General features: G+C 35.2%; 1 protein-coding gene across 3 annotated transcripts in view; it reads left to right on the top strand.

Annotated features, from left to right (window-relative positions):
• The window catches only part of PHIP (pleckstrin homology domain interacting protein), a 125553-nt gene that overhangs the window by 64416 nt on the left and 45584 nt on the right, over window positions 1-15553 (top strand). For 2 of the 3 annotated variants that reach the window (XM_060115400.1, XM_060115397.1), the window contains exons 16-20: window positions 2137-2265; window positions 3654-3879; window positions 7713-7850; window positions 8606-8789; window positions 12647-12764. In XM_060115400.1, coding sequence (XP_059971383.1) covers window positions 2137-2265; window positions 3654-3879; window positions 7713-7850; window positions 8606-8789; window positions 12647-12764 — 795 coding nt within the window. The remainder of the gene's footprint in view (window positions 1-2136; window positions 2266-3653; window positions 3880-7712; window positions 7851-8605; window positions 8790-12646; window positions 12765-15553) is intronic. The other variant, XM_060115399.1, reaches the window with a different exon arrangement.

Here is a 15553-nt window from a genome sequence, read left to right as displayed (position 1 = left end):
TTTGCTTTTTTAGAGCTTTAGAAGTTCTGCCTCTCCCAAGTATTCTCTCAGAGATCTTCTACTAACTGTAAATGTGGCAACATTGGTAGGTAGCATGGGTATAGGGTTGATAATCCTCACCACCACTCCCCCCCGCCACCTCCCCAAAGGAAGAATGTAGAGCAACATTGTCTAAACATTATATAAAGGATACCATGCTTATGAACATCCATCAGACATACTTTGGCATTGCTGAGTCAGACTCTCAGATCTCTTCCTCTGTTCTACCGTATACTTAGAATTGTAAACTTAGAATAGTATTACAGTTCTGGGGGCATTTATTATATTAGATTTATAAAGTAGTTGGGGTTTTTTTTTTTTTTTTCTCTGTGTCTTTTGTGAAATTTTGAGTGAATTGAGGTAAATAAAACATCTAATAACACATGGCCAAGACACTTTTAATTCTTTGGTCTTGAGTTTTTTATGTAAAATTCTATATAGAGCTAAACTTTGTTCGTGTGATTAGGTATTATAACAGTTCATGTAACTTTTTATTTCCCTAGACAACACTGAAAAATAGAGATGTGAATCCTGACATTTCTGCTTATATTCTTTCATTTTTGGAAAATACAAAGCTATATAGCTACTTAATGTCCTTAGGTTAATCTGGAGAAGTAGTTCTGTTCTTTCTTATTTTTGAATAGTTTTAAAGTAGACTTGGAATCAGTTCCTTTTCTCTGTTATCTTATCCTCCAACTTTCTTCACAACCAAGAAATGATCCTGTTTCACTTACTCAGTTTCTTGCTTTTATGTTATGTCTTTTAGTGTATTAGACGTTAGAGTACTTCACCAGTTTTCTTTCATGTGATTAAATTTTAAAGAAAGTTATTCTTATTTCTTTTCCATTATTATCACCGTTCAAAACAGCATTAATAAACACCTGTGTGCTCATTCCTTCTTTTCAACAAGCCAAAGGAAAAATTAGTTTTCTTTTTGAGGTAATCCCATTTGTGGTACTATATAAACTTCTTAGGCAGAGCCCTTTCTTTTAGAACAACATTTTCTCTTTTGACCAAAATGCAAACCTTCCTTGAGAAATCAACTATTCTTCAAAATTTTAATTTCACTTCTGTACTTGGTGAACTGTACATTCATCCCTGTGCCATATTTTTAACACTAAAGAAAGAAAATTACCACTTCTCTCTTTTCCAAGCATTTACTGGGATATTGGGGTATTACTAATAAAACCAATTTGTTCTAGATCAGTGGATACCGGAACAGAGAGGAGGTATTTCTTACCTGATAATGTGTGTGTGTTCCGATTCTGCTAATCCAGAAATCCAGTCACATTTGTTGAAAATCATCCTTAGTTGTTATTTGTTAGGGAGTCAACTCCCTATTTTAGTTGTTTTCTGAAATTCAGTCCCTAGTTGTGCTTTAGATAGGGTAGAATTTTTACCTCTTTCAGAACACTGCTAAAGAAGTTTTCAACTGGAACATAGTCTGAAGAAGCACTGAGAGCAAAAAAATTCAGAGTGGTGATTGGCCACCTCTGTTTGATTGACAGGTTGCAGGGAGAAACCCATTCGTTCTGGATTAATGGAACTGGAAAACAGAAAACAATTATCAGGTAAAAAAAACCTTTTCTTTAACCTTTGAAATTCATCATTTAAAAAATGAGTCAGACCATCAAGGGAATTTATTACCAAAAAGAAAAAGTTAGTGTCTTGTGAGCAGTGATCTCTGGCTATTACTTCAAGAGTTACCAAAAAATTGCTACAGTTACTCCACATTGTCAGCCTTTGCTGAAAGGGCTTGATTAAATGCAGATGAGATGGACTGTAAGGTGCAATTCCATTTTAAATCCGGGTTACAGACATGAAGCAGAACTATGGGTGGGGGAGAATGGTGGTGTTTTATTTCCTGACTTGTGTCTGGTCTATGGATAAAGATAATACGTTGTTTTTCAAGGCTTTTAATCTGGCACTTTCATGAATATTCACAAATTTTGTTACTATACTGTGTTTGTTATATCTTCACTTCATTAGGATATATACTTACATATCTTTTATCATAGAATTTTAGTAACAATAGTGACCAACCAGTTCTTTATATTTTAATGGCAGTTTTCTGATTGTTGGTTAAATACGTTTCAGATTGAAGGCCAAGGACATGGTGCAGTATTTGACTGCAAATGCTCTCCTGATGGGCAGCATTTTGCATGCACAGACTCTCATGGACATCTTTTAATTTTTGGCTTTGGCTCCAGTAGCAAATATGACAAGGTAGAGTACGATGACTGTATATCAACTCCTTATAGTTGTTTGTTTGTTTGGTTTTAAATCCATAGATGTTTAGGGGTTGTATTTTGGGGAGGGAGGTGATAATAATCTTTGTATTTCAGAAGAAATAACCTTTTACTTAGCCTGCTAGAAAGGTCTAGATTGCAATTCTTAGGTTGAGGTATATAAGATGGGCGTTGGAGATGTCCATAGAGGGATTCGTTGAAATTCTGTAAAATGTTTTACTTATATGGAGAATATGCATTTGTCTGAGGTACAATTCTGTGGCTTTTATGTGGTTCTCAAAAAAATGCATGGCCTACTGTGATGGTAGTTAATATTTTTAAATATTCAAGACCCTATGTGAGATTAGTGACTAAAAGATTTAAATTGTTTATCTGTGGTAGAGTTGTTTAAAAGGTTATCATAGTAAAAACTGAAGCGTTCAGGTTTAAGAAATTCCAAATTAAATAATAAAATTTAAAGTTACAGATGTGTCGGGTATGAGTTCATGTTAATTTTTATATTCAGAAATTTTAGAGAAAATGCTTATTCTCTTAGAAAATCTGTCGTTAATTTTTTATATTATTATTATATAAACCATGTTTACTGTATACTTACAGATTTTCTTAAATTGTATGAGTGGTTTCATTAAAGAGTTTAATTCAGAGAATAAATTGATTTCTCGTTACAAAGTGCTAAAACAAATAATTACCATATTTAGTAATTTTAAAGATAAGATAAAGCATGATAGCCCTGGGATAGTAAAAGTACTGCTGAAAGATTTATGCCTAGATTTAATTTGAAATTATGTAACTTATTTTTAATGTTTTTTTAATTTTTTTTATGAATACAGTCTCTATTCCAGGGAAACTTTAAAGCAGCTACTTTTTTTTTCTTAATATCTTTATTGGAGTATAATTGCTTTACAATGGTGTGTTAGTTTCTGCTTTATAACAAAGTGAATCAGTTATACATATACATATATCCCCATATCTCTTCCCTCTTGCATCTCCCTCCCTCCCACCCTCCCTATCCCACCCCTCTAGGTGGTCACAAAGTACCGAGCTGATCTCCCTGTGCTATGTGGCTGCTTCCCACTAGCTATCTATTTTACGTTTGGTAGTGTATATATGTCCATGCCACTCTCTCACTTTGTCCCAGCTTACCCTTCCCCCTCCCCATATCCTCAAGTCAAAGCAGCTACTTTTCTAATCGTAAAATTTAATGTAGAACATACAAAGATTTATTTACAGTTAATTCAAGAAAATAATATTCCTTTATATTGTTGTTTAATACCATGATTTATATTAAAATGTTTACCTTCCATTAGAAATCTATAATGATAAATTTTTCTTTGTCCATTCTTTTATGGGCCTTTCTTTTTATAGATAGCAGATCAAATGTTCTTTCACAGTGATTATCGGCCCCTTATCCGTGATGCCAACAATTTTGTATTAGATGAACAGACTCAGCAAGCACCTCATCTAATGCCGCCACCTTTTTTGGTCGATGTCGATGGTAACCCTCATCCATCAAGATATCAGAGATTAGTTCCTGGTCGTGAAAATTGCAGGGAGGAGCAACTCATCCCTCAGATGGGGGTAACTTCCTCAGGTATATGCTCATTTTAATTCCATGCTAAATTTTCCTTTTCCTATTGAAACTTATAAAATTGATAATTGGGTAGAACTTTGTTTTTAATTGTTTTGAACAGATGAGAAGTAAAATGATTTTTATACTTCTTTAAAGTTCTTTGAATAATGCTTAAGTATTGCAAGACAGTTAAGAAGCATTGGAGGTTTAAAGCAACTTTCGTCTATATCTATTTATAACCTTCTGAGGACTAATAGGGTAAGTCTATATTTGGTATGAGATGAGTCAGTTCATTTATTTATTCATTCAGTAACATACATTGTGAATCTCCTCTGTCGCTGACACTTGCTAAGCTGTGGTATTCAGCAGTGAAGTAAACAAATGCAATTCTTGCTCTCGTGGAGTGAGTTAGATTAGTAAACAGTTATAAACGAATACATAGTTAAAAATTATGAATAATTATTAAAGCAAATAATAGTATGATGTGAGAGAGAGAATAAGACTAGATAGCCTAGGGGACTTCCCTGGTGGTCCAGTGGCTAAGACTCTGCGCTCCCAATGCAGGGGGCCTGGGTTCAATCCCTGGTCAGGGAACTAGATCCCACATGCCACAACTAAGAGTTCGCATGTGGCAACTGAAAGCTCCTGCATGCGACAAACGAAGATCCCATCCCGCATGCTGCAACTAAGACCTGCCACAGCCAGATAAATAAATAAATATTAAAAATAAATCAATAAAAGACTAGATAGCCTGTTCACGTTAACAATTGTTTTAAGAAGTGATCAACTTTTAAAAGTTTAAGAAAAGTTAAGATAGGAATGAAAAGTGTTGCTGTTTTGGAGGGTGAAAGTTGAATTAGTTGAAGAATCAAATGGGAGTTGAAATGGAGACAAGGTCTACAGGCTTCTTCCCTGCTTTTGGCAAGAAGAACAGCACTAAGTTATTAAGTGAAAATAACTGGAAGGACTGTAAAGAAAGTTAAACCAGTTTTGCAATTATGAATCTTTGTTATATTTTAGACTAGAAAAATGTTTATGAAACTAGTTTAGGTTCTCGTCTAGCATAAATGGACAAAACTTCTAAGTAGATATGAAGGACATATATGGGATGTAATATATAATGAGTTAACTTTTAAATAATGAATTTAGAATCTGTAAGCAGCACAGAAAAATCATCTCTTATTTTCTTAAAGGATTGGGCATGTGAAATTATAATAAAGACTCTAGAGTATGTGAAACTAAAATGTTCCAGTACATGGACACAGCATGAACTCAATCTAAGAAAAGGTAGGATTTGAGAAATCTAGGCAGGCATTAGAGATTAGAGAATTCACAGTTGTTAGAGAAGTCTTGGTCATAGGACTGAAATTAAGATAAATGTCTTCATTCCCTTAGTGGGGAACTGGCAAGAATCAGGTCTTTCCCAGGTTTCAGTCAGGTACCCAGGCTGGGATTTCAGGCACAGGGAAATAAGAAAAGGACTCATTTATTAAAATAGCAGTGCTACTTAATTATCGTGATTATTCTTCCCTTCATTTAACAGTTTTTAAAGGGCTTTCATAAATAACACTCATTTAATCCTTTTATCTGTGGTATCCCAATTCTAAAAATTGAGAGAATGAAAATTTAACAACATTATGTCTTGTTCAAGTTAAAGTACACGGAATCGTAGGGACTCAAATCCAGCTCTGACTCCCAGTCCATTGTTCTTTCTTCCATGCCAAGCTGCCCTTAGAGTAACAAGTGGACTTGATCTTGAAAATGAAATAGACACCAGTTATAGTATTGGGCTACAAGAGAACCCAGAGCAATAATTATGGCTTCAGAGTGAATCACAGAATTTTTAAGTGTTCTAGTAGCTCACAGAATTCAGGGTAAATATCATTTCCTTCATTATTTTAGACTTGCCAGGTACAAAAATAGAACAAAAGAAAAATACTTTTTGAAAAAAACTTCAGCATCATTTCTAATTATGTTTCTATTTGCAAATCTAGATCTGTAGTAAAATTTATTTGGGGAAATAGAGTTAGGTAAACATACATGTTGGATATTGTAATAAGTTGCTTTGAGTGCAGTTTTGTTATATCTACACTGAACAATACACTTTAAATGTTTTCTCAGTTGTAAACTTGAGCTATGTCAGATTCAAACATGAGATGTTTTCTCACCAGTATACCAGGAAAGAGGCATCCATAGGCATTTTAATTTTTACCTCTGTTCACTTTTACCACTTTCTAGCTTTGTGACCTTGGTCAAGTTATTTTATCTCATTGAATTTTAGTTTTCTCTTATAAAATGAAATAACCTTATATGCTTAATACATGTAATTTCCTCTTTTCTTATACCTTCATACTACTACTACTTCATTTCAGAATATACTTTGTATCTTACTAACCCACTCTAAAAGTCTGATCTCATCAAGTCCTTGCTTACATTCCCACACACCCGATATTAATTGCTGTTTTCTCTCCTTGTGGCAATGCCTTTCATATATCTCATAACATACATTTTCTTATTTGTTCAGCAGGATTGAGCATCTTTATATGCCTAGCATTGTTCTAGATTTAGAATTAGAATATTAAGATGGATAAGAAAATTCATGCTTTTGAAGAACTAAGTAGTGGGCTTCCTTTCTATATTGGCTGAGTACTAAGGTATGTACACAGTCAGTCCTCCTTATTCCTGGATTCAGCATCTGTGGAGTCAACCAACCCCGTATAGAAGATATTCAGGAAGAAAACTCCAGAAAGTTCCAAAAAGCTGAACTTGAATTTGCTACTTGCAGGGAACTATTTACATAGCATTGACATTGTATTAGGTGTTTCAGGGGTAGTCTGGAAAGATTTCACATGGGAAATATGGAGATGCCATTTCTCTTGGTGCTTGAAGGATGTTAGCATTTATCACATTTGTACTTGAAGCGGTCAAAAGCTCCAAAGCATAAAGGTGTATATCTTATTACGAGAGTAAGAGTCAGGTAGTCTCATATCACTGGTGTGGGTGAGAATTGATGTTGGAAAAGCAGGATGGGTTAAAATACATCAAGTTCCTCCCTACTTCAGAGCTTTTGTACCAGCTCTTACCTTCTGTCCAGAGTGTATTCTAGCTCTTCACATGGGTGACTATTTCTTCTTTTTCTTCAAGTCTCACTCAAATGCTTCCTTTTCAAAGTGGGCTTCTTTGACTTTTCTGACTCACCATAGGTAGTTCCCATTTCTCTCCTTCTCCATTTTCTCTATCTCATCACCTTCTTTATGTTGACAACATTTTTTCCCAATCTTCATTTGTGTATGGGTTTATCATTCAATTTCCCCATTAGAATGTTAGCTCCCTGATGGTCAGGGACCGTGATGTATCTTGTTCACCACTGGATCCTCAGTTTCTTGGCGTAGTTCCTAATACATAATGGGCACTCAAGAATTTGTTGTATGAAGCAGTAAAGCTTTTTGAGAAAGTGGGTAATCAGATTGGCCTTTTTTAAAAGAAGATCTAAGATGAAATCCTTCTTTTGCCACTTACTAGATATATGACTTTGAATAGTTATTTTGATTTTCTTATCTATAAAGTAGAATTAATAATACCTATGGGATTGTGGTATTGTAATGATCATATGAGTACCTGAATCATGGTAAACACTAAGTAAAAGTTATGTCATCATCATCATCCTTATTTTTAATGAAGATTGAAGGGGGCATGTTTCCTTTTTTTTTTTTTTTTTTCCTCTCTCCTATCATTCACAGTTGCTCATTTTAGGTCTTTTACTCAAGCAAAATTTATGTTTAATTCTGGACTCAAAGTGAGGTTGATAAGTAATATGGTTTGAAATATCCTTAGCATTTTTGTGGTTCACATAGGACTGAACCAAGTTTTAAGTCAGCAAGCAAACCAGGAGATCAGCCCACTGGACAGTATGATTCAAAGACTACAACAGGAGCAAGACCTGAGACGTTCTGGTGAAGCAGGTATCAGTAATACCAGCCGTTTAAGTAGAGGTAAGCAGTGATTCTTAAGTGAAATATTTAAAGAATTGAAGCAGTCTAAACCTACAGCAGTAGAGAAGCGATTAAACAAATATGGTAAATCCATTACGTGAAATATTAGGCTGCCAAAATGATCATGTTTTTGAAGAATATTTAATGACCTAAAAAATATTCTTAATATAAGGTTTTAAACTATGGACAATGAGTTTTTTAATGTATATATTCTTCCAAATTTCCTATAATAAACATGAATAATTTAGAAAAATGTTAAAAATAAATTTATTCAATAATTTCTGGAATACATTCAAAGCCACATTCTCGAACATCTCACTATCCTTATTGTTGTATATTATTAAACTTTAGAGAAAATTTAAAGCAAATTTATGAACCATAAATGTCCTTGGGTTTGTGTCTGTTTTTGCTTCTTATATAGTTTTCCCAAAAAATAGACAGTGGGCAATTTGTTTTTAAGTAATATTAGGTTTTACATCTTTGGAGCTTAACAGTCCATAGTCATGATTCATTAACTTATCTAGTCAACTGATTAACCATGTTCTGTTTTCATTAAGCTTTTGCTTGTGGTTTAGCTCCTAATTTGGTGATGTGATTATTTGCCACAGCACTATGAAGTTTCACGTGGAAGATAGTATGGATTTTTCCCCCTGGTGTGTGTGTGTGTGTGTGTGTGTGTGTGTGTGTGTTTCCTGTTAGAAGCTAATGGAGAAGTGTCTCTAAATAGAACTTACTGTATTAATTTTTTAACTTAGGCTCTACAAGTTCTACCTCAGAGGTTCATTCACCACCTAATGTAGGACTAAGGCGTAGTGGTCAAATCGAAGGTGTACGGCAAATGCATAGTAATGCACCAAGAAGTGAAATAGCCACAGAGCGGGATCTTGTAGCTTGGAGTCGAAGGGTGGTAGTACCTGAGTTATCAGCTGGTGTAGCCAGGTAAGGAAGGGGAATTATGAATCGTTATGTACCATAGTTGTTTGTATTCATTTTGAATTACAGTCTTCAGAGCACCTTTTTAGCTCTAATTTGTTTTAATTTTTTTTTTTTGACAGTACATAGTGTTTTATTCAATTGGGTCTTGATACCTAAGTGTGACACTTTTTTTTTTGGAGTATAATTGCTTTACAGTGGTGTGTTAATTTGTTTTAAATCTATCTGCAGAGCTAATGTTTTAAACTATTCATGACTCTGGAGAAAAGTTAAATTTCAGTATATGTCCCTTTCTAGGATGATTCATATAAATGATATGGGGAGAGTGTTAAGGTGAATGGGGGGGGAATTATAAATTTGGCTTGAACAAATATGAGATTTTACGGAGTAGCATATTTAAATCTTAGTTTGTCTTGTTTAACTGTATCTTAAAACACATTCATAGTTTGTTGTAATTTAGTTTTTTGTGGATTTTACTAATCATTCACACCACATCATTCAGAGGCATAGTGAAAATACATTATATTATTTATTGGTAATAGATTATATAAATATTTTTAAATCTTCTTTATACTTAAAAGTATACATATGTAAATTAAAAAGTATTGATTTTATGTAATCCTATTCTCAAGGTCATTGCTGTGAGGGACGTTTATATCCAATTCCTTTTGATTCTTTATTAATGAAATACTCATGAATGAGGTCCATATGAGCCCCAACTAATACTGACTATATATTATAATACTGTACTATAACAAAAAACATAGGAAGGTCAAATTTGATTTTAGGATTTCCTAGTTCTTAAAAGATAAGAGTAATTATATAATTAAAAATATTTGTAATCTGAATGTTTATATATATTATGCTTTTTTGATTGGACCACACCCAAATTTGTGTTAGGTTTTAGGATTATACACCTAAAGCTTGAATTTGAACCATAACTTTATCTGATGACAAATATACCCAGATGTTCTTTAGCTGTGTTCCTGTCTACTTTTTAATTCTATTGTTAAGGTTTGAAGAAGGTGCAATAAATAATACCCATCATTTTAAAAATAGTTCTGAAGGAGTAAAAAATAACACAAAAGAGTAAGACAGGAAATGAGCATATTTTATTATTCATACGGCTGTGAAGAACATGACTTTTATCTGTATGAATGAGTGCTTCCTAATACTGAACCCCAGCGAAAGGTACCACTGGGCCACGGTATTTCTCCCCATGTGAGGCAGCTGGTTTGCTTCTTGAAAGTGCAGAGAAGAATGTATACATGGCAAACAGGGCATAGAACTGGGCCATGCTAAGCTGGATTTTCCTTCTAGAGCATCCTAATTAATTAGTTCACTCCTCCTCCCCTAGAGAAGAATGAGTAAGGAGGTGAAAAGAGTCCAGGAGTGGGTTGCTCGTTGGTGGTGGAGGTCCCTGCCCATGGAACAGTGGGGGAGATTTGTTTCTCTCCAGATATTCGTCACCTTTTTATCTCTTTTTCTTTGAGCTTGACCATTGAGCGTATGGTCCAGCGAGGCTGTGGCCATTACTTCAAAGGGTATTCGGCCTTCCTGGAGCTTTGCATTAAAATTAAATCCAATCCCATAACCAACAAAGGATTAATATCTATTATATATAAAGAACTCTCAAAACTCAGCAGTAAACAAAGCAATCCAATTAGAAAATTGGGCAAAAGCTATGAACAGACATTTCATCAAAGAGTATATAGAGATGCCAAATAAGCACATGAAAAGATACTCAACATCATTAGCCATTAGTGAAATGCAAATTAAAACTTCAGTAAAATAATCTGTACCTATCAGAATGGCTGAAATACAGTGACAGCACCAAATGCTGGGAAGGGTGTGGAGAAACTGGATCCCTCATGCATTGCTGGTGGGAATGTAAAATGGTGCAGCCACTCCGGAAACAGTTTGGCATTTTTTTAAAAACCTAAACATAAGACTATCATATGATCCATTGATTGCACTGTTTGGGGATTTATCCCAAAGAAATTAAACTTATTTTCACACAAAAACCTGTACACAAATGTGTAACAGCTTTATTCATAATAGCCAAAACCTAGAAACAACCCAGATGTCCTTCAGTGGGTGTATGATTAAACAAACTATGGTATACCCACACCATAGAATAAGACTGCATTAAACAGGAACAACCTGTTGATACACAACTTGATTGAATCTTCAGGGAATTACGGTGAGCAACCAGTCTCAAAGGTTATGTATTAATCCATTTATGGACTACTCTTGAAATGACAAAAGTATAGAGATGGAGAACAGATTAGTGGTTGCTAGACATTGTGAAGAGGAAGGGCTGAGGAGGAAGAGAAGAAGGTGGATATGATCATTAAAAGGGCACCGCAAGGGATCTTTGTGGTAATGGAAATGTTCTTTCTGTATCTTCACTGGGGCAGTGGATACACAAACGTACACATGTGATAAACTTGGAGAGAACTAAATACACACACAAACACACACACATGAGTGGAAGTGAAACTGGGGAGTTCTGAATATCAGTGGGTAGTATCAATATCCAGATCCAGGTTATGATGTTGTACTATAGTTTTGCAAGATATTACCATTGGGGGAAGCTAGGTAAAGGATACAAGGAACCTCTTTGTATTATTTCTTAGAACTGTATGTGAACCTACAGTTATCTCAATAAAAAAGTTTAATTAAAAAAAAACAAATTAAGAACAAACGAAATTAAATCCAAGGGCATTCTTTTCACAAGATTCAAGTTCAACCAAACATAAAATAGATAGCTAGTGGGAAGCAGCCGCATAGCACAGGGAGATCAGCTCAGTGCTTTGTGACCACCTAGAGGGGTGGGATAGGGAGGGTGGGAGGGAGGGAGACGCAAGAGGGAAGAGATATGGGAACATATGTATATGTATAACTGACCCACTTCGTTATAAAGCAGAAGCTAACACACCATTGTAAAGCAATTATACTCCAATAAAGATGTAAAAAAAAACAAAGATTCAAGTTCACTCATTTCCATTGAGAATCATGACCAGCCACATTAGAGATTCTGCAATTAAGCATAAAATGACAACATTGATATACCCAAGTAACAAAATATCAACATTATAGAGCTCTTCCAGGTTCGAATATTAACTCCCTTCCAACTCTGATATCTCCAGGGAAAAATTAAAGTTCAAAGATTAAATACCCTTCCAGTTCAAAAACTTTAAAGTTTTAAGGAATTAAAAAAAATTTTAAGAATTCTCTTGTACTTGTGAGTTCAGGTTCCATGAAATTAAAGTTCACAGTTAATGTTCCTCAAACCTTCTGTTGCTCAAATTCAGCTTGGTACCTGGATAGAGTTGAAGTTTTTTCAGTGGCTGAAGCCTGACCTGCCTTTCACTGGAGAGAATGTAGTTCTTTCAGGGCTTCGGGAGTTAATGTTAGTTCTACCTCAAGGGTCTGTTGTGCCTTTATTATTATTTTTTTAAATTCCAGCTATCTGTAAGGCACATAAGGTTATCACAGCATAAGCCCAATACTGACATAATTTTTGAAGAATAAATAAATTCTGTTTTTAATCCTTGGAGCAGTTACCTTAGGAGTAACCGTGTTCCCAGATCCTAAAACTTTATTTGCCAAAGACTATAGTAGAGACGGTAGTATCTAGTTCAAGTGGACGGAGTCTGTCTTTCCAGTATTCCAGTCATTTAGTGCTCAATGTCCAGAGCTCCCAATCTATGAAATTAAACTCAGAAATCTTTATCACATGCCTAATCTGAAAAGAAGGCATCAGGAGTAACATCCCCTCTCTGATACCTAACATTCCCTTTGGGGAGAAATCAGTTATAAACATTACAGATTATGTGTGGCTTTTAATTCTCTTTCAGTAGGCAAGAAGAATGGAGAACTGCAAAGGGAGAAGAAGAGATAAAGACATACAGATCAGAAGAGAAAAGAAAACACTTCACAGTTCCAAAAGAGAATAAAGTGCCCACTGTCTCAAAGGTAAATAGTAATTACTTTGATGTTTAATATTTGCTTCATAAGTACAGTGACCATTTTGTAATTAAAGGCCTTTTTGTAATTAAACATGTTAATATTGTAGACAGGATATTTAATGAAATAAAGTTAACATAGCTAATTCTTGATTATCTTTGGATTATCTTTAAATCTTTAATATTACATTTCCTACTTTTTAGCATATGTTTTCCCCAAATGCCAATTGTAATAGGCCTGTTAAATCTAATAACTTACACCTTACGCCTAAGCAAGATCTTTTGTTTAGTTCTGCCATTGGTGGCACACTGTAAAACTGTTCTGGTTTTGTTTTTTGTCCTACACTTTTTTTTTTTTTTTTTTTTTTACTGTTTTGCACCTATTTGTTATTGCAGGAAATTAAGTCAGCTCTGCTGCTATAAATAATAGTTCTCATTTTCTCCATTAAGATAGGTAAATTGTCCCTACTAGTTTGCCCTGTTGGTTTTTCTGTCATCCTACTCTGGAAAAACTTTTCAGTCCAGTGGATTTCAACTGTTATGCCCTAATCTGGGAGAGATATGTACTTAACCTTCTTGAGTGTCAAGGGTTGACTGGTCTCTAGACCCAGCTTTGTGCTCCTTCCTCTTACTTGAGTTCCTCAGACCTTCTACAGTAGTTTCCTTTATTACAGCTCCCTTTTCTGTTTTGTGACTCTTCGAAGGACTCAAGTAGTCCTTTGCTATTATTTTATGTTTTCCTTTACTAAGGGTATCATACCTTGGCATCAGTAAGACCCTACACTGCTACAGTTTCTGTTGTTATAATCAGAAATAATCTTTTCTTTTTTAGGTTTTTGTTGTTGTTGTTGTTGGTTGTTTTTTTCATGGTGGCTGGAAAGCATACCCTTTTTTTGGTATCCTTTGCTCTGAATCCAAGGATGTGGGGACATAATTCATATAATGATTGTGAGCTTGTATTGCTACCACTTTTATGGATGGAATATGGTAATATCTGTAAAAATTAAAAGGATGTGCTTATCTTTTAATCCAGTAGTGGTACTTTGAAGACTATTTTTTTAGAAAGAAAAGAATTGATGTGAATGTATATATGTGTGTGTGCATGCAGATATTTATAGTGTCTCTGGTGGCAAAAACTGGAATAACTTTAGTGTTTATTGGTGGACAAAAGGTAGGATGTCATGACATATATATACCCATGGAATACTCTACAGCTTTTTAAAGAAATGAGTTAGAGCTCACTCCATTGCCTTGGAGAAACGCTCATGATGTATTTGTTAAGTGAAAAAAAGCAAGTGGGACAGTAGTGTTTATAACACTACTGTATGCAGTATTATAGGTCTTGAGGTACACAGCCCCATCCCCCCATACACATACAGAATCTTTTTTATGAGACAGGGCAAGACCTAGATTTTTTCTTTTTCCCTCCCTTCCCAAGTGCCACCCAATACACTTGGGAAACCAGAGCCAAACATATTCAGATACTCAACACAGCATATTATTCTGAGAGAGATAAGAGAGGATATTGGAAACATGATGTAGCAGCAAGCTGTTTTGGAGAGGGTTCTGTTGGAGAGATTGGGATGAAACGTCTTTGAAATGGAGAACTCAATGGATGGGTTGAATAGAGGAATACAAAACACTGAAAAATAAGTTAACAAGCTGGAATGTCAAGTTGAAGAACTCTTCAGAATGCATCAACAAGGGATAAAATGATGGAGAGAATGAGGGAAATGTGAAAAACATGTATGTGTATGTTTATGTAATGTGTATGTTGTATATACACATATATACACAGAGATTAGAAGTACGTAGTAAAAAAAAAAGCTTTATTTGGTAAGAGTCTTCAAAGAAGAAAAAATATACAGAGGGAGAAAAGAGTTGGAAAAATGATCCAGAATTTCCTAGAATTAATCTCTAGCTGAGCAAATGCATAGTGTGCCAACTAGAATAAGGAAAAAAATAATACAAAATTAAAAAAATTTAAAACCTCAATTAAGCACATTATAGTGAGATTTGAAAATATCTAAAACAGAGAGTATTCTGAAAGTTTCTGGAGAGAGAAGGGAACCACATGAACTTGAACTTGACTAATACTAGACTTTTTGTTTGTTGTTAACAAAATGGATTCCACTGAGCGCCCTACAGCTAGAAGAGTTAAGAGGAAATTAAAGAATCAACACCCACAGGAAAATTGTCTGCAACCCCAACACAGTAGTGTTTATGCTGATTTCTTACTGGAATGGTCACAGCATGCTGGGCCAAGTGCTAACATGCCTTGCTTCAAGGGATGGAAAGTCACCTGTAAAGATGGCAGTGCCAGTGGAACCATGCGGCTTAAAGCTCTGAATGGTATCCTGCCACCGACTTGTCTAATGGACAAGCCCTTGGTGCCTGCCCCTCCAGGTAGTATTGGTACTGTCCCTGTGGGCCAGTGCAGACTGGGGTTCTCAAATCTGGCATGTGATCACCTTTGCTCCAGTCATCATTACAACTGAAGTTTAAAAAAAAAAAGAGTCTGTTGAAGTGCACGTGAAGCCTTGGGTGAAGCTCTTCTGAGGCAATGTAGACCTCAGTGTCAAGAACGTGTCTGTCAGAGCTGCTAGCCATAGTAGCTTTGTGGTTCCTGACAGCAAAAATAACCCATGAATGATGGAAGCAGCCGGCTTCACAGCTCAAATGATTATCCTGAGCCATCCAAGCTAAGTCAGTGCTGGCTATGCACCCGTTCTGGATTGTACCACAGCTCAGCTCACACAGCTTGCAAGGTTGCTGACCTGAAGGAGAAGATTGGTCACT

Source organism: Mesoplodon densirostris, chromosome 12 (assembly GCF_025265405.1).
Source record: "Mesoplodon densirostris isolate mMesDen1 chromosome 12, mMesDen1 primary haplotype, whole genome shotgun sequence".
In the NCBI taxonomy this organism is placed as follows: Eukaryota; Metazoa; Chordata; class Mammalia; order Artiodactyla; family Ziphiidae; genus Mesoplodon; species Mesoplodon densirostris.
The sequence above is the reverse complement of the archived record's forward strand: the minus strand, read 5'-3'. Positions and strand labels throughout refer to the sequence as shown.